The sequence below is a fragment of the Gekko japonicus genome, unplaced genomic scaffold, assembly GCF_001447785.1.
Source record: "Gekko japonicus isolate JY-2015 unplaced genomic scaffold, Gekko_japonicus_V1.1 scaffold961, whole genome shotgun sequence".
Classification (NCBI taxonomy): domain Eukaryota; kingdom Metazoa; phylum Chordata; class Lepidosauria; order Squamata; family Gekkonidae; genus Gekko; species Gekko japonicus.
The window spans coordinates 122,809-142,212 of record NW_015175384.1 but is presented as its reverse complement, the minus strand read 5'-3'; the positions used below and the strand labels follow the sequence as shown (position 1 = coordinate 142,212).

General features: G+C 52.0%; 1 protein-coding gene across 4 annotated transcripts in view; it reads right to left on the bottom strand.

The window, feature by feature from the left end:
- The window catches only part of MAP4K5 (mitogen-activated protein kinase kinase kinase kinase 5), a 159,601-nt gene that overhangs the window by 35,128 nt on the left and 105,069 nt on the right, over nucleotides 1-19,404 (bottom strand). For 3 of the 4 annotated variants that reach the window (XM_015425604.1, XM_015425605.1, XM_015425607.1), the window contains 7 exons: nucleotides 18,727-18,843; nucleotides 17,658-17,736; nucleotides 14,822-14,880; nucleotides 11,814-11,881; nucleotides 6,495-6,539; nucleotides 3,450-3,492; nucleotides 2,113-2,323 (listed from right to left, as the gene is read on the bottom strand). In XM_015425604.1, coding sequence (XP_015281090.1) covers nucleotides 2,113-2,323; nucleotides 3,450-3,492; nucleotides 6,495-6,539; nucleotides 11,814-11,881; nucleotides 14,822-14,880; nucleotides 17,658-17,736; nucleotides 18,727-18,843 — 622 coding nt within the window. The remainder of the gene's footprint in view (nucleotides 1-2,112; nucleotides 2,324-3,449; nucleotides 3,493-6,494; nucleotides 6,540-11,813; nucleotides 11,882-14,821; nucleotides 14,881-17,657; nucleotides 17,737-18,726; nucleotides 18,844-19,404) is intronic. The other variant, XM_015425606.1, reaches the window with a different exon arrangement.

The window sequence follows — 19,404 nt, the reverse complement described above, 5'->3', positions numbered from 1 at the left end:
TTTCCCCCCCCCCCTCCCTCCCCCCCTCTATTTGCTTTCTTTCCACTTCTCCCCCCTCTATTTGCTTTCTTTCCACCTCTCCCTCCCTCCCCCCTCTATTTGCTTTCTTTCCCCCTTTCTTTCTTTCCCCCTTTCTTCCTCTCTCTCTTTCTCCCTTCCCTCCCCATCTAAAGTTATCAATGTAACATTAATAGAACCAAATTTGCCTTTTCCCCCCAATAAAAATGTGTGTGTCATATTTGTTCATGTCTTGTGGCTCTCAAACATCTGATGTTTATTCTATGTGGCTCTTACGTTAAACAAGTTTGGCCACCCCTGGTCTAGGCAGATCCTGCACTGAGCAGAGGGTGGGACTAGATGCCCCCTGCGGCACCTTCCGACTCTATGATTCTATGTTTTAAAAGTTTGTTATACTATGGACTGCTATCTGAGTTCGATGTCTGCCAACTGACATATTTCCTTCCATTTACAGACCACCCCCGGGACCCACTTGAAAGGGTTTTGATTAAACACCTTCTGCACTCCCGTGCAGCTGTACTGGGCTCTCTGACCAAAAGATTACACGTGAATGGCTAAGGGTCCAGTCCTGGACCTGAAGAGCAGCGTCCTGGGATGCATGTCCGGCTCCTTCCACGTGGCTGGTCTACTCCACTGCGGCTCCCAAACAGGAACGGTCCTCTTCCCAGCATCCCCACAGCACCGCTGTCCGTCCATGCACTTTCTAGCTCCCCCCCTCCTTTGCGGCAATCTTTCAAAAAATCTGCTTGGGGAGGGTTTTTTGGGAAAGATCCGAGTCAAAGGATGTTTGCTCCAGTGTGGGTAAGAAGGCGCGATTTTTTTTTAGGACTCTATCCGTATCAGTGCCATTTTTCCTTTTCAGTCCCCCGCAGTCACTTCCGCTCACCCTCCGGCCACTAGGGGGCATTAAATGGTATCTGTAATTGACATAGCGCAATGGAACTATAATGCTGTAGCAATGGGCGATTCTGCATCTTGCGCTCGCTCCACATTTTCTCAACTGGGAGGAAAAAGTGCCGCTCAAAACCACATCCAAATACCAACAGCCTGTACTGACTGCAAAGTCACCCCTGAAGGGCCATAAAACAGCCATAAATCTACGCAGAAGGTACCATAAAGTTGCAATTTCTTGCTTTCGAACTGCTAGGTTGGCAGGAGCTGGGGCCAGAGATGGGAGCTCACTCTGTCACACGGCACACTCGGGTCTTGAACTGCCGAACTACCGACCGTCCGGTCTGCAGCTCAGCGTCTTAACCACTTGAGCCACCGCAGCCCCGTATGCAGTGGCAGATGCAGTGTGGAAGCTACCATAACATCCGATGATCACAGGAAGTGAAAGCAACATGCAATGCAGAGGGGAATTTTTGTTCCAATGTCAGTTTCGTAAAACAACGCAGGGAAAAGCCAGTGCAGAATCAGACAATGTCAGTCACAGATTATTATTATTTTAGTAAAGGTAAAGGTAAAGGTTCCCTTGCTCAAAAGCCAGTCCAGTCCCGACTCTAGGGTTGCGGTGCTCATCTCCGTTTCCAAGCCGAAGAGCCAGCGCTGTCCGAAGACGTTTCCGTGGTCACGTGGCCGGCAGGACTAGACACCAAGGCGCACGGAACGCTGTTCCCTTCCCACCAAAGTGGTACCTATTTATCTACTTGCAATTTCTTGCTTTCGAACTGCTAGGTTGGCAGGAGCTGGAACTAGAGACGGGAGCTCACTCTGTCATGCGGCACCCGGGTCTCGAACTGCTGAACTACTGACCTTCCACAGCCTGCAGTTCAGCGTCTTAACCACTTGAGACACCGTGCGCCTTGGTGTTTAGTCATGCCATCCACAAGACCACGGAAACATCTTCGGACAGCGCTGGCTCTTCGGCTTTGAAACGGAGATGAGCACCGCAACCCTAGAGTTGGATTTGACTGGCTTTCGAGCAAGGGAACCTTTACCTTTTATTATTATTTTAAAGATCCCGAAAAGCCTTCTGGTGGCTGGATGAAGAACTGAGGCTGCGCAGAAGCGGCATCAATCGATAACCAGGCGCAGAAGAGCTGCACCCAAGTACAGAACCGACCATCTCGGCAAGGTCAGGACGCCATTTACCCATGTCGCTGTATCTGGCAGTGAGGAGGCCGGGGCTGCTGACGCTGCTGGTCAGGCCGAGTGGGGCGGGCTCCAACTGAGGCCCACAGACCGGGATGCTTTGCCTCCGATGCGCTGGTGGCCCTTGGTACTGGGAGTCGGGGCAGTATTTGATCGTCTGGGACTTTTCGTCGTCCACGAGGTTATCTTCGTGGTAAATACTGAGCCTGGGCTGGAGAAGGAAAGGGAGAGAGAGTTAGACAGACATCACGCCTACTTTTCAATCTGAACCACTGGATCTCTGGGCCTCCCAAAGCACCAGGTTTCAACAGCCAGCCATGAGGGGTTATCCACAAAGCGGGTCTGAGGAAAACTAGCCACGGTGGCTAAAGGGAACCTCCACATTCAGAGGCCCTAATCCTCTGAATCCCAGAGTCAGGAGGCAACATCAGGGGAAGGCCTCGGCCTCTATGCCCTGTTGTTGGCCCTCCAGAGGAACTGGCTGACCACTGTGTGAGACAGGATGTTGGACTAGATGGACCCCTGCTCTGATCCAGCAGGGCTCTCCTGATGTTCTAATGAAGGCCTTGGCCTCTATGCCCTGTTGCTGGCCCTCCAGAGAAACTGGTTGGCCCCTGTGTGAGACGGGATGCTGGACTAGATGGACCTTCACTGGTCTGATCCAGCAGGGCTCTTCTGATGTTCTTCTCAGGGGAAGGCCTCGGCCTCTGTGCCCTGTTGTTGGACCTCCAGAGGAACTGGCTGACCACTGGGTGAGACAGGATGCTGGACTCGATGGACCCTCACTGGTCTGATCCAGCATGGCTTTTATGTTCTTAGGAAGGCCTCGGCCTCTCTGCCCGGTTGTGGGCCCTCCAGAGGAACTGGCTGGCCGCTGTGTGAGACAGGAAGTTGGACTAGATGGACCCCTGGTCAGATCCAGCAGGGCTCTTGTAATGTAGTTATGCAGAAGAGCCAAGAGGACCCTAGGAGGTTCATGAATACACCACACTGGTGTAGGGAAGCAACTTCTTCCCAGAATCATCAAACGAGGGCCAACAACTATGCATGGAAACAGCCCAAATTATAGTAACACATCGTAGGAATTAAGAGTCTGGCTCACAAAACTTTATGCTATAATTAAAAAAAAAATTGCCACAAGATGCTCTTGTCACATAAATTAAAATGCTGCGTTCAGATTTTACTTGGCAACTTGTAAGGAGAATATAACTAACACATGCTTCTTGACAAATCGTAGCCAGGAAAATTACAGGACTTAAGTTTTGCAAGTGATACACTGAAGTGGAAAAAATATATATATTTGGCCAGCTCATCTTTAAGTAACTGCACAGACTCACCTTCGGAGGGAGAGGAGGGGGTCCCGGCCGTTTCAGGGTTGATCTGGAAGGCAAAAGAGAGAGAAAGAGAGATCAACAGAGAGCCTTTATTTGAAGCTGGCACAGGGCGTCTCACCATTTCGAAAGGCAGCCTAACAGGGTTATTTCTTTCAGAATCAAAGTCGCAACAGGTAAACGTTTGAAAGAGTTAGGTAAGTGAAGACGGGAAAAATTAGTAGGATTAGACATGCAGACCTTTCTCCTGGGATTCCCCTGACTTCAAATAATCGATTATCTGTTATGCACTGCGTCCCCCAGAAAGTGCCAAAGACGAGGAACGGCCTTTTGCATTTCCGCAAACAAAAATCTGTACCGTCTGGCAGGGTTGCGTGATCCCACACAATACAGATGGTATGTGAGCTCCAAGTGCCTTTATCGACCAGAAACTGTTCCTGTTTTCCAGGCCCAGCTCAAGCGCAACCCCAGTTTTTGTGTATTGGGTAATGAGCCACATGAATCAGACTGTGCGTCCATCGAAGTCGGTGCTGTCCACTCAGACCGGCAGTGGCTCTCCAGGGTCTCAGGCGGAGGTCCTCCTCATCACCTACAACCAGGTGTCATTTCCTGCGGGAGCGCACAGGAGCGGAGCTCCAGCAGTAAGGAGCCCAGGGGGCGGGCACATGCAACAAGCCCCGCCCCCTGTTCCCAGCAGCCCTCAGTCGGGTCACGAGGCGCAAGAAGCAGCCGGGTAAGTTGCAGAGCCCCCCCCCCGCCTTCCGGTACAAGCTCTCCCTCCTCTGTGAGGGCAGATCTTTGTGTGTGTGTCCCCCCCCCCGGAATAACTAGCAATCCAAAACAGTCCAGTGGAGCCTGAGCGGTGAGTGTTGCCTTCTGACACACTTCCAGTGATGTCAGGGTGTGTGGCATATGCAAATAAGTTACGCTAATGAGCTCCTGCACCACTTTTTCTACGAAATGACCCCTGCCTACAACCAATGCTCCCTCTGAGATGTGGAGTCCTGTGATCAAGAATTCTACTCTGTGAGCTACCGGCATTACGTTTGTGAGCGAGCGATTTGCCTGCTATATAAATTAGTTTGCTTCGGAGCCGTCCTTCCTGAGCGAAGACAGAAACGTGTGAGCCGGAGGCTCAAAAACTGTGAGCTAGCTCACACTCGCTCAGCTTAGAGGGAACACAGCCTACCACCTGATCCTTATTGGAGATGCCGGGGACTGAACCTGGGAATGGTTTCCTGTCCTGCTGTTAAGGTGAGTTGCCAGGGCCCAGTGTCTGGCTACGGGGCTCCTGGAACACCCACGGGGGCCGTGGCTCAGTTGTAGAATGTTTGCTTGGCATGGAGAAGGTCCCAGGTTCAGTCCCTGGCATCTCCAGTTAAAAGGACCAGGCAGGAGGTGATGGGAAAGACCTCAGCCTGAGACCCTGGCTCAGGGGTAGAGCCTCTGCTTGGCACAGAGAAGGTCCCAGGTTCAGTCCCCAGCATCTCCATTACAAGGACCAGGCAGGAGGTGATGGGAAAGACCCCCGCCTGAGACCCTGGAGAGCGACTGCCAGTCTGTGTGGGCAGTACTGATGTCGGTGGGCCAAGGGTCTGGGGTCACTACAAAGCAGTTGCATGTGTTGATTGCCGGAGCTCATCGAGCCGGGGTTAGTGATGGTGTGTGTGTGTGTCAGTGCAGAATTCTAATTTTAAAAGCACGTTCCCCTCCTTGGGATCTTTCTGCTACCCTCCCAGGAACCAGGATTATTCCGCCAGATGGCTGTTTGTTTCAAAGCCCTTCTCCGGCACAAATTTCTGGGACGACGTGTTAACGGCATTCCAGATGGTGTGTCATGATTCATCCGCTGATTTACATTATTTCGAACGCTTTGTGCCTGAGAGCTCGTTGGGCGCCCATGCCAGCAGGAAGGAGGAGCCCGCCCCGACCCCCCAGGAAGCTTCCAGAAACTGGAGGAGTCCTAAAGGGCTTCGTTATCATGACCGTTTCTCTCTGGGGAGACAGTTTCGGAGAGTTGTCGTGTTGGTCTGCAGGAGAAGAGCTGGATTCAAATCCAGTACCACTGAGACCAGCAAAATTTGGGAGGGGATAGAACAAGACGGGTAACTGTGTTTACTCTGTCCGTAGCAGCAGAAAAGGGCAAGAGTCCAGTAGCACCGTAAGGACTAACAAAATTGGTGGCAGGGGCCCTGACCTGGATAGCCCGGGCAAGCCCGATCTCAGAAGCTAAGCAGGGCTGACACTGGCAAGTAACTGGAAGGGAGACCTCCACGGAATACCAGGGCTGGGAGGCAGGGGCAAGCAACTGAGCCACCTCTCTGAAACGTCCAAACCCCACTAGGGGGTTGCCAGAAGTCACCATGACGTCCAGCCACGCGTGCGTGCGCACGCACACACACAAACCACAACGAAAAAGTTGTGGCAGGGGATGAGCTTTAGTGAGTCACGGCTCAGTTCTTCAGATACCAGTGACTCATGAAAGCTCATCCCTGGCCAATGCTCCCTCTAAGCTGTGGAGTCTGGTGAGCAAAGGTTCTCCTTTGTGAGCGACGGGCATTAAAGTGGTGAGCGAGCCATTTGGCTACTGCATACATTAATCTGCTCTGGAGCCATGCTTCCTGAACTAAGACAAAAATGTGTGAGCCAGAGGCTAGAAAACTGTGGGCTAGCTCACACTAACTCAGCTTAGAGGGAACACTGTAAACTCCTGCCACAAATTTTGTTAGTCTTCTTAAGGGGCTACTGGACTTTTCTGCTGGGGAGATATAAATTTTCAAGAGCCAAAGCTCTGACTTTCAAAGTTTATACCCCGAAAGTCTTGTCGGCATCCAAGCTGGTGCCGGACTCAAATTCAGCATTTCCCTCTCTATTTGTTAAAATGGGGGGAAGGAGGGGTTTTTTTTGACAGCGCTTGCCAAACACCCCCCCCCCCAGAACTCCCCTCCCTTTCAGGAACACCACCATGAATCCACGGGTCACCTGAATTGTTTTTAAGAAGCAAGAGGCAGAAAAGAGAGAAAGCCAAATATTAAAAAGCCGTCAACTCACTCCTCAGTATCTTCGTGGCCATCGCCAAATTTGGCAAGAGGTGCCCTAGATAAAATGTTTATAAAATTAAGAACAAAGAAAGCATTTTAAAAAACAACAACACGGGCTGGGTAGTGGGATCGAGGAGAGCTGGATCAGACCAACAGTCCCTCTAGTCCAGCATCCTGTCTCACAAAGTGGCCAAACAGTTCCTCTGGAGGTCCAACAAAGAAGGCACAGAGCTCGAGGCCTTCATATGAACATAAGAGCTCTACTGGATCAGACCAGTGAGGGTCCCTCTAGTCCTGCATCCTGTCTCACACAGGGGCCAGCCAGTTCCTCTGGAGGTCCAACAAAGAAGGCACAGAGCTCGAGGCCTTCATATGAACATAAGAGCTCTACTGGATCAGAACAGGGGTCCCTCTAGTCCAGCATCCTGTCTCACACAAGAGTGGCCAAACAGTTCCTCTGGAGGTTCAACAAAGAAGGCACAGAGCCCGAGGCCTTCATATGAACATAAGAGCTCTACTGGATCAAAACAAGGGGTCCATCTAGTCCTGCATCCTGTCTCACACAGTGGCCAACCAGTTCCTCTGAAGGTCCAACAACAGGGCATAGAGGCCGAGGCCTTCATGAGAACATCAGGAGAGCCCTGCTGGATCAGACCAGTGGTCCACATATTCCAGCATCCTGTCTCACACAGTGCCCAGCTAGTTCCTTTGAAAGGCCAACAGCAGGGCAGGGAGGCCCAGGCCTTCGTAAGAACACAAGAAGAGCCCTGCTGTATCAGACCAACGGTCCATCTAGTCCAATATCCTGCCTCACATAGTTGCCAGAGGGCCCACAACAGGGCAGAGAGAGGCCTTCCTCGATAAGAACATCAGAAGAGCCCTGCTGGATCAGACCAGTGGTCCGTCTAGTCCAGCATCCAGTCTCACCCAGTGGCCAACCAATTCTTTTGGAGAGCCAACAACAGGGCATAGAAGCCTAGGCCTTCCCCTGATAAGAACATCAGAAAAGCCCAACTGGATCAGACTAGTAGTCCATCTACTCCAGCATCCTGTCTTACAGAGTGGCCAACCAGTTGCCAAAGAGAGCCAACAAACAGGGCACAGAGTCTAAGGCTTTCATTAGAACATAAGAGCCCTGCTGACCAAGACCAGGGGTCCATCTAGTCCAGTATCCTGCCTCACACCAGTTCCTCTGGAGGGGCAACAACAGGGCATAGAAGCCTAGGCCTTCCCCTGATAAGAACATCAGAAGAGCCCTGCTGGATCAGACCAGCGGTCCATCTAGCCCAGCATCCTGACTCACACACTGCCCAAACAGTTCCTCTGGAGGGGCACCAACAACAGGGTATAGAGGCAGAGGCCTTCCCTGATGTTGCCTCCTGACACTGGGGCTGATTTCCCACAAGCTGCTGCTCCGTGCTCGTTCCTCCCTTTGCCCCGAGTGTCAATTTCACACCATGTGCTGCGCGGCCCGCATTTTGCTCCGCAGCTTTTCCCGATTTCCCCTGCATCTACTCAATCCTGTTTTTTGAGCAGCAGCTTGTGGGATTCAGAGGCTGACTGCCTCTGAACTTGTAGGTTCCTTTTGGTCACCATGGCCAGTAGCCGGGGATAAAGCTATCATCCACGAGTCTCTCTAACCCACTTTGAAAGCTGTCCATGCCTGTGGCCATCACTGCGTCTTCTGGCAGCGAAGTCCACATTTTAATCGATCGTTGCGTAAAGAAGTGTTCCCTTTTGTCCGTCCTCAATCTAAAGCTCATCAGCTTCACTGGATGCCTTTAAGCTCTAGTATTTTACGACACGCAGGGGAAGACGTTACTGGACAGGGGCCCTAGCACTCGGACAGAGGCCCTAGCACTCAGACCAGTGACAGCCAGGACTATTTTTGTGCAGGAACGCACAGGAACGGAGTTCCGGCTGGCTCCTGAGTTGGCCACGCCCAGCAGGAGCTCATTAGCATAATAGGCCATACCCAACAGCAGGAACTCATTAGCATAATAGGCCATACCCAACAGCAGGAACTCATTAGCATAATAGGCCATACCCAACAGCAGGAACTCATTAGCATAATAGGCCATACCCAACAGCAGGAACTCGTTAGGATTGGCTACTATTAGGGGTGTGTGGCCTAACATGCAAAGGAGTTCCTGCTACAAGAAAGCCCTGGGTTTGGACAACAAACAAGGTAAAGAGAATAAGAAGCAAAAGGTGGGTGTGGCTGGATGACCACACTTCTGGTAACATTGGGGTGTGGCCTAATATGCTAATGAGTTCCTGCTGGGCTTTTTCTACAAAAAAAGCCCTGAGTGACACGACTCATGTAAGAAAAGCAGACTATGGAGTGAGTAAATAAATACATCTGCTCCCAAAAAGATCCAGAGAGCTCCTAACACAAGGACCGGGGCAGGGAGTGAAAGAGGGAAGACGAAACAACTCGTTTGCCTGCAAAGTTCACTGCCACCGAAACAAGATTTCTACAGCCCTTCGCCAGAGCCTGGCTGGCGCCCTGGGGATCTCTCCCACAGAGGCGACCCTTGAACGGAGGCTCGGAATCGGCGCGGTGTTATTTCTGGCCGGGCCAGAGAGCCCAGGAAGCAGCCCAAAGCCGCAGCTCAAACGACTCCTTTCTTTCGGCAGGGCGATGACATTATCCAGAATTCCAGGCCTCTGAAACCCAAGCATTTCCTGTTTACACTGCAGTGCAGAATCTGAGCTGGAAGGGAGTGGCAGATACTCTCTCCCTCTCTCTCTTTCATTTGACGGGGCGGCGGGACTGTCCCCTGAACGAGTCACGAGTTCCGCACTGTCAGCGCAGGTGACCGATGCATCGCTACTGGACCTCTGGCCCCTCCGTACTTCCTCTGAACCCAACTGTGCCTGAACAAGCTCAGATTATGCCAGAAGCCGCACGGAAGGCCAAGCGTCGGTCTATCACCCCCTCGCACAGATAAGGGGATGTCACCGCAGAGCGCAACAGCCGCACACAGGAAATAAAAGAGGGGAAAGGCTACGGCAAAGCTGTTGGCTGACAAAGGAGAGTGGCCCGAAGGCACCAGCGACATCGCCAAGCCCGGGCGGTCGTGTCAGAAGCCAGACGTGTCGTCGGTCTGCGGGAGGACAGCTGGACGCAAGTCAGGTAGCACCTCAGAGACCTCCAAAGGAAGTGTAGAAAACGAGTAAAGGGCATACTGATGTCCCGCTGGCCCTGACGGCGATTTTACTTGCACTGGAAGGTACATATTGACAATATTACTATCTCCAGTGTATGTATCGGCTTCTGACACAATGCCAGATACATTTGTAAACCCGCAAACAGATTCTTTTCCCCCCCTCTGTCATTCAATTCCACATTGGAACTTTTGGTCCTCTATCAATTGTTTCCTGCCTTACAAGTGGAAAAGGGGCTTTGTCGCATTCTGTACTGTTTGACTTCTGACAAAGGCTCTTGTGGGCCGAAACGAGTCGGGTCATAGATGGTTCTTTTTTGTGCATTTATCACTTTGTTTTATGAAGCTTTATTTGGGCCCCTATAAGGTTTTGATATGTTTTTTGAAATGAATACGTCCACTTTTGTCTATACCTGGTTAGTACTGAGAGCCAGTTTGGTGTAGTGGTTGAGTGCGCGGACTCTAATCTGGGAGAACCGGGTTTGATTCCCCACTCCTCCACTTGCACCTGGCTGGATGACCTTGGGCAAGCCGTAGTTCTGACAAGAGCTGTCCTTGAATAAGAGCAGTTTCTGTCAGAGTGCTCTCAGCCCCGCCTACCTCACAGGGTGTCTGTTGTGGGGAGGGGAAGGGAAAGGCCTTTGTAAGCCGCTCTGAGACTCCTTTAGGTAGTGAAGAGCGGGGTATAAATCCAATGTCCTCTTCTCTTCTTCTTCTTCTTCTACCTATTGATGTTTAACATTTGGACCTTGACTAGTTTTTTTTTTTAACGCAAAAGAGAGAGAGAGATGCCTGCCACCGAAGCCCTGGCAAAGCGGCCGGCCTTCCAGGGTCTCCTGAAGATCTCCAAGGAGGGGGGGGCCATACCTCCTCAGAGCCGGAGCCACCACGAACAAGGCCTGGGGGGGGGGGCCGATGCCAGATGGGCCACCCCAAGTCGGGGGCTAGCCCACAGATGGCTGCCTGCCCAACCACAGCTGGTGCCCGGGGACACATGGAAGGTCAACGTGATGCACACATTAGTCACAGCAGTTACAGCACAGAAGGTTTTCACTGCGGGCTCAATGATGCTCCTCACACACACCGCAGGCCCAGACCAGGGGGGAGTGGCTTCTACGGGAGGGGGGAGACTGTGTGGCAAAGCAGGCCTTTCGCTGCTGCAGCTTGATACAAAAGAAACTGTGTAATGGAGTAGTGGACACACCTTAAATGTGTAAATTTAGAAGAAGAGAAGAAGAGATGGGATTTATACCCTGCCCTTCACTACCCAGAGGAGTCTCAGAGCGGCTTACAATCTCCTTTCCCTTCCCCTCCCCACAACAGGCACCCTGTGAGGTCGGTGGGGCTGAGAGAGCTCTGACAGAAACGGTTCTTTCTCAAGGACAGCTCTTATCAGAACTACGGCTTGCCCAAGGTCATCCAGCAGGTGCGAGTGGAGGAGTGGGGAATCAAACCCGGTTCTCCCAGATTAACCACTACACCAAAATATCATATCATACTAAAAACGTCTCCAACAAAATATACCAAAATATATCAACCAGTCGGTCAATGCTGAAATGAAGAATGTAGCACAAGACGGTGTCTATAATGGCTGGTATCCATCGTCCTATGCTACATTCTTCATTTCAGCATCGACTGAGTTTCTGTATATTTATTTTGAACTTCATTTCGATTTTTGATTCACTTGCAAAATTGTGGGCTATTCCTTCTGAGGTTTGATATGTTTCGTTGGAGACGTTTTCAGGATGATATGGTATTTATATAAATTTACCTGTTTAAGGTGTGTCCGCTACTCCATCGCACCTTTTGTTTCTTTTGTGTTGACAGTTTCTTACTGCGTATTTTCCCTTTTGTTTTTGTCCGCAGCTTGAGAGGAAGCATGCTGGCAGATTAGTGAATGCTTCTTTCGCGGCAGGGCAGCAGCTGGTCAGAGGACCGGATCCCCCCGGGCTGCCGGAAGGGTCATTCCCTGGGTCATGGGACCTGTGTGGACTTGGGAGGCTGCACTGCGGGGGGTGGGGGGAGACATCATCGGTGCCTCTTGCCTCTTCCAGCTGTGACGCTGGATCCAACCCAGCATCTTGATTCTGCCCCCCCCCCCAGACAAATCAGCTTACGCTTGTTTATTTATTGACGAAGCCGTGCCGGCCGATACTTACTTGGCGCTGCTCCCGTAGTCAACAAAAGGGTTCCAGTGTGAAGCAAAGTGCGCGCCGGCGGCGACGACCTGTGGAGGCACAAACCGGCAGATGAGCACCTGCTCCAAAGGGCAAGATGACTGAAAAGACCACAGTTCACCGGGGACAGCATGGGATGCTGCTGCCGCCGGAAATTCTAGAGGGGCGTGCTTACTATCGAAAGCACCATTGAGCCGGCTACATATCTGACTTCAGTGGAAGGAAAGAACTCTAGAAGGGCATTCGCCCTAGCCAGACGTTCTGCCCTTCCATCTGCAGTTATTCAGGGCAGGTATAATAAAAAAACCCTACCCTGAAAGGCTATGTTCATGCACTTAATGCGAGGTCGAATCGGTAGAGCATATGTTTTTCAGTTGCCCATTCTACAGAGAGGCTCGTCTTAAAATCATTACCCCATTAGTTGATAGGCTACCTGGTCACATCAATATGAACAAAGCAAGACTTCACTGCCTTCGATCAGATAAGAATGCGGAGACTACACGTTCAGTCGCTGAGTTTTGTGCATTGATTCTTAGATTGCGGGAGTCGCATTTTACAAGTTTTTAAACTTAGATTTTATTCTGTATATTATCTCTGTTTTTTTCCTTCCTTTTCATACTGTGTTTGTATTGTATGCTGGTCTTAAGAACATAAGAGAGGCCAATGTTGGATCAGGCCAAAGGCCCATCCAGTCCAACACTCTGTGTCACACAGTGGCCAGAAATCCCAGGTGCCATCAGGAGGTCCAGCAGTGTGGCCAGGACATTAGAAGCCCTCCCACTATTGTGCCCCCCCCCAAGCACCAAGATGACAGAGCATCCCTTGCCCCAGAGCCCCTATCTATACCTTGTGGCTAATAGCCACTGATGGACCTCTGCTCCATATGCTTATCTAATTCCCTTTTGAAGCCGTCCATGCTTGTAGCCGCCACCACTTCCTGTGGCAGTGAATTCCATGTGTGACTGTAATAATAAAACTAACTAGAGGGGCGTGTCTCAGTCCCAAATTCTGTTTTGGGGCACCCAAACGAGGCCTAGCATAGCCCGCTGATGACGGAATGGACGTCACATCACACTAGTGAACTGCAGACAGGGAAGGTGAGGATTTAAGGAAAGGAGGAGAGGAGATTGGATTTCTACCCTGCCCTTCACTCTTGGAGCACTCTCCTTTCCCTTCCCCTCCCCACAACGGACACCCTGTGAGGTAGGTGGGTCCGAGAGAGCTCTTTCACGGACTGCCCTTGAGAGAACAGCTCTGAGAGAACTCGTGACCGACCCAAGGTCACCCAGCTGGCTGCATGTGGAAGAGTGGGGGAATCAAACCCGGTTCTCCCAGATTAGAGTCCGCGCTCTCAACCATTACACCAAACTGGCTCTCTGCACCAAGCCTGGAACGTTGTCAAGCCACGTGGGACCAGAACTCTCAGGCCGGGAAGCCTTCAGTAACGGACGGGGGATGCGATACGCCTGTCAGCCTCTCGGTGTGCTGGGTGTCTCTTCCCTGGTGCGGTGGGGTACAGCGCAGCCAGAGGGCAGCCGTTTTGGAGCACGACTCAAAGGTGGGATCTACTCCAGGCCCTCCAGACTTCCTAGAGCTTCTGATGCAGACTCTCCAATGAGCCACGCCGTTCTGCCGGAGTGCCTAGCCGGCGCAGCCTTTTAAAGGAGCCCAGTCGAAGCAGCTGCCCAGCGCTGTGCCATGCTTGGGTCGAGTCCCCTCCCAGCTTCAAGGCAGACCCTGCCGGTCTGTTCCCGCAGCCAGGGAACAACCAAGAACTGTTGGGGCAGCTGGGAGGCATGTCTGGGACTCCCTGTTGCCACTGCTGGTAGGGCAAGGGGTGGGACCTCTACGACTCCCCACCACCACCCAGCCTTCCACCCTTTGACTGTGTTTTTATCAGAGTGACTCTTAAGATTCCTTTTTTTGCCATCGTCGCAGCTGAATGGTGATTCTGCAGAGTTTCCAAGGCATTGATGAACAGAGGTGGTTCGCCACTGCTTGCCTCTGCAGAACGACCCCAGGCATCCCTGGGGCTCACCCATCCAAGTACTAACCAGGGCCAACCCTGCTTAGCTTCCAATGTGTGAGGAGATTGGGTTAGTCTGAGGCTCTGAGCCATCCAGGTCAGGTCAAAAGAACAGAGGTAGTTTGCCACTACCTGCCTCTGCGTAGCAACCCAGGACTTCCTCGGTGGTCTCCCATCCAAGTACTGATCAGGGCTGGCTATGCTTAGCTTCCGAGATCTGATGAGATCAGGCTAGCCAGGCTTGTAGCTGCAGTGGGGCTTTGGGGGGCTCGGCCCCCTTCCTTAAAGGCACAGCCCCGCAAGAATTTCTCCCGTAAATGCTTTTTTCAATCATTTTAAAGCATTTTTAAAAAAGTCATGCACTCCTTTAAGCAGAGTGGGATACTGTCGATGACTAATTCCCGCACTGAGCAAGGGGGGGTTGGAGTGGGTGACCTCTAGGATCCCTTCTAACTCTGTGTCAAGAAACTGGTCTCCTTTAGGAGAGTTCTTCTGCCTAAACGTTAGCTTTCTCGACTATAGAAGTCATCCCCCACCACCACCTGCAAGCTTGTTATCAGAACTGTTGCTTCGGCTGGCAGAAGTGATTTAACTTGCAGCAGCTGAGAACTGTCATCTAAAGTGGCTGACAGCCTTGAATTTAGAGATCTATCCTGGTAATAGCTTTCCATTGGCTAAATGGTTAAGAACAACTATGTAGAACAGACAGCTTGAGAAGACTCAGAGAGAGAGAGAGAAGAGACTGCCTCGAAGCTCTGTTCAACTTCCACCCTGCTCTTCTTTCCGCACTGAGAACTTCAGCCCCACCAGGGAAAAAATCTGCCCCATGAGCCACAAAATCCTGGCCACGGGCCTGAGGCTAGCCCGGGCCACCCAGGTCACGGCACTTTGATCTATTACTGTTTAAAACCGAACAAAGCCCACAATTTTAACCACGTGGAAAAACAAAAATTCTCAGCCATACCATTTCATCCCTCGCTTCGGTCTCTTTCCTTAGAGGCGGCTCGAACTGCAGCTTGTCAACTGTAAGACAGGCAGGGACAACTTGAAATGAATTCCCCTGGCATAGATCTTCCCCACCTCCCAGCACCCGCCACTGACAGTATTCATAAAAGCAGTACAGAGGAACCTCATAAAAGTTCTGTGTGGGTCGGGTAAAGTGCTGGTTTGCTTTCACGCCCTTCCGAAATTAGGTCCTCAGCCCGCTGCCCTCTGAAGGACCCCCGATTGAAGGATCTGCTCTTCTGAAGTCTCCTCGCCTCATGAAGACACACATGAAGTTGCCTTGTACTGAATCAGACCCCTGGGACTCCACTACTGTCTACTCAGACTGGCAGCCGCCCTCCAGGGTCTCGGGCTGAGGTCTTTCCCATCACCTCCTGCCCGGTCCTTTTCACTAGGGATGCCAGGGATTAAACCTGGGACCTCAGATGCTCTACCACTGAGCCACAGCCCCTTCCTTCGCTATCTTGAACACGTGAAGCTGTCAGGCTGAATCAGACCCTGGGTCCATCAGGGTAACTACTGTCTACTCAGACTGGCAGCAGCTGTCCAGGGTCACCAACTAATTGGTCCTTTTTAATTGGGGATGCCGGGGATTTAATCTGGGATCTTCTGCATGCCATACATTTATACCTATGTACATATGACATTGCCTTATACGGAATCAGACCTCCGGACCACCGAGGCCTGTAGTGTCTACTTAGACTGGCAGCGGCTCTCCGGGGTCTCAGGCGGAGGTCTTCCACATCACCCACTGACTGGTCCTTTTGAGATGCTGGGGATTGAACCTGGGACCTTCTGCATGCCAGCCAGATGCCCGATGACTGGGCCACGGCCCCTCTCCCCATAATACATTCGGGGGGGCTCACCCCAGTTAGAAACGGAGAGCGGCTGGTAACGAGTGGTTTTATTTTGCCTCTCGGCAGATAAAGTACTGGCTCGGAACCAGGAACGGCAGGCCGCCTCTCAGAAGCGGGTGAAGCGACACGGAGAGGGTTTTTCACAGTGTGTTCTCCCAAACCGCAGAAGAACGGCTTCCTCTGGAGTTGGGATCTTAAGTTACGGCAGCTATTTAGATTACTGCGGGCGCTGGGCCAGAACCAGACTCTCCGGCCCCAAGAAACGTTTTTAAGCGCGGAATTTCAGGGGGTAGCTGTGCTGGTCTGCAGCCAAAGAGACACATGCGAGTCCAGCAGCGACTCAGAGACCAACGAGATCTAGGGGGAACGCGCTTTCGAGAGAAGAAGAAGAGGAGGAGATTGGATTTATACCCCGCCCTTCACTACACAAAGGAATCTCAGAGCGGTTTACAATCTCCTTTCCCTCCCCACAACAGACACCCTGTGAGGTGGGTGGGGCTGAGAGAGCTCTTGACAGAAACTGCTCTTTTTCAAGAACAGCTCTGAAAGAACTTGTGACTGACCCATGGCCACACCAGCAGCTGCATGTAGAGGAGTGGGGAATCAAACCCGGTTCTCCCAGATTAGAGTCCGTGCTCTTAACCACTGCACCAAACTCCCCTCTCCAATCACTGGCCCTTTCCAATCACCAAACTGGCTCTTGAGAGTCTGATGAGAGGCGCTTTGACACTTGGAAGCTCATGCCCCGAAAATCCTGTTGGTCTCTAAGGGGCTGCTGGACTTCTAATCTAGCTATTTTCAGCGGAGATACTGCTTTGTTTTCATAGACTGAACTGAGCATCTTGGGTAGAAGAGATTGCATTTATACCCCACCCTTCACTACCTGAAGGAGTCTCAGAGCAGCTTACAATCTCCTTTCCCTTCCCCTCCCCACAACAGGCACCCTATGAGGCAGGTGGGGCTGAGAGAGCTCCCCCGAGGACTGCCCTTGAGAGGACAACTCTAAGAGAACTTGTGACCGACCCAAGGTCACACCAGCAGCTGCATGTGGAGGAGGAGTGGGGAATCAAACCCGGTTCTACCATATTAGCGCCCGCACTCCTAACCGCTACACCAAACTGGCTCTGGATGCAAGCCACTGTTCTCGCTGCTGTCATCTGAGGGCTTAACGAAACATGACGGTGGCCACGGGTCCATTCTGTGGTTGCCACCATTGTAGAAGCTGCTGTGATTCTCTAAAAATTGCCATGGCCCTCTAGCTCTTGTACCCTCTCTCCCCCATGCATTGTCAGCCGGTTTGGTGTAGTGATTGAGTGCGTGGACTCTAATCTGGGAGAACCAGGTTTGATTCCCCACTCCTCCACTTGCACCTGGCTGGATGACCTTGGGTCAGTCACAAGTTCTGATAAGAGGTGTTCTTGAAAAAGAGCCGTTTCTGTCAAGAGCTCTCTCAGCCCCGCCTACCTCACAGGGTGTCTATTGTGGGGAGGGGAAGGGAAAGGAGCTTGTAAGCCGCTCTGAGACACCTTTGGGTAGTGAAGGGCGGGGTATACATCCAATCTCTTCGTCTTCTTCTTCAAGTGCCGAAGCAACAAGGCGAGGGGCTCCTTCTGAAATGGCGCTGGTGGCCACTGTAAGAACCTGTGGCTGTTGTCAGGCTTAGTCTGGCTCGGAGGCTCGGCACGCCCAAGCCTCAGCCCCAGGGCCTTCTGGGAACCTGAGGAGATGCTCAAGTCCAGCACACACGGAGGGGTACGCCCACAGCCTCCTCCCCCAACCCTTTTCACTGTGCCACAGAAAGTGACAGTAGAGAGGGGGGATTCTGCAAGGGTCCTCTCGGGTCAAGGAGGAGAGAGGGTGTTTTCTGCTCAACCTTCCTGGGAAGGACATGGAATCGTCCTTGCGGCGCTCCTTTTAAAAAATACACAACAGACTCACAGTTTATTTCCGAGGCCGTCCTCTCTGCTCGGATGTTCCGGTTGGTCGAGCGGATGGTCGGCCGAATGACCGGGTGAGGCTGTCGGGGCCAGAAAGGGACATGTCAGGTGCCAGGAAGCCTCACGCAAGCGAGAGAAGCACAAGACGCAGCTGCCTATCTGAGGCCCAAAACTAAGATATTAAGACCAAGACAAGACACCTGATTTCAGCATTTAGATTTCTGAACATTAGGGCCCAAATTGTTTGAGGCATGAAAGATTTGCAATTGGGATCTTAAGAACATGAGAGAAGCCATGCTGGATCAGGCCAGGGGCCCATCCAGTCCAACACTCGGTGTCACACGGTGGCCAAAACCCAGGGGCCCTCAGGAGGTCCACCGGTGGGGCCCGAACTCCAGAAGCCCTCCCACTCTTCAAGTACCAAGAAGACAGCGCACCACTGCCCCAGAGAAAGTGCCCCTATACCTTGTGGCTGATAGCCACTAATGGACCTCTGTTCCATACGTTTATCCAATTCCCTCATAAGAACCTTAGAGAATCCACGTTGGATCAGGCCAATGGTCCACCCAGTCCAACACTCTGTGTCACACAGTGGCCAAAACCCAGGTGCCATCAGGAGGTCCACCAGTGGGGCCAGAATTCCAGAAGCCCTCCCACTGTTGTGTGTGTATTTTTAAAAAAATTAATTCTAGGAAAGGTTTTTTTGTCATCTTCTGGGCGAGAACAGGGGTCACTATGGGTGTGCAGGGGGAGGTATTTGTGAATTTCCTGCACTGTGCAGGGGGTTGGACTAGATGACCCTGGAGGTCCCTTCCAACTCTATGATTCTGTGATTCTATAGGGTTGCTAGGAGAGAAAGTGTGTTTAATCCTTTCCTCTCATGCCCTTTCCAGAGGCCTTCTGTTATACTCCCGCCAGCAGCCCTTCCTGCCTGCCACGGCTCCAAGCAGCAGAGGGAAGAATGTCTCTTCCAGCGAAAACCCCAGAAGTGACATCACGCAGTTCTAGAAATCACCAGAAACTCTTTGGTTTTACCACAGACAAGGGGAAGAGCCAGAAGAGGAGCTCACCTCGAAGTCATCGTCGTCCGGCTCGCTATAGTGGGGGTGGTTGTCCGGGTTGTTCACCTTGTCCAACAGTTCAGTGGCCAGGGTTCGAGTCAGGCCAGGCAGCCCAACAAAAGTATGCTGGAAATATCACAGAGAAGAGAACCGGTTCAGGACTTTGCTCTTGAAAGGAGGAACTGAGAGAGACGGGTTTATTTTCTTGCGTAAGAATTAGCTGCACTTCTTAAGAAGTCACAGTGGTCTGTGTGTCAAAGGAGCCGCGTCCGTACCAAGAGTTGCTTCAGTCTAGCTCAGGGGCTCTTAAACCGTGGGCCAGGAACCACCAGTAATCCCTGGTTCTCCTCAAGATTATGACAAATTACATGCTTTGCGTCCACATTTGCGATGCCTTCCAGGGGCCAGAAAAATTCAACATTCACAGCATTCAAGCCGAACAGTACTGGATTAAGAATGGTGATGAACTTGACATAATCAGGGGTCATTTCCTGCAGGAGCGCACAGGAGCGGAGCTCCGGCAGTAAGGAGCCCAGGGGGCGGGCACATGCAACAAGCCCCACCCCCTGCTCCCAGTAGCCCTCAGTCGGGTTACGAGGAGCAAGAAGCAGCCAGGTAAGTTGCAGGGGCCCCCCGGCCCACCTACAGGTACAAGCTCTCCCTGCGCATCCCCCCCCCCCCCCCCCG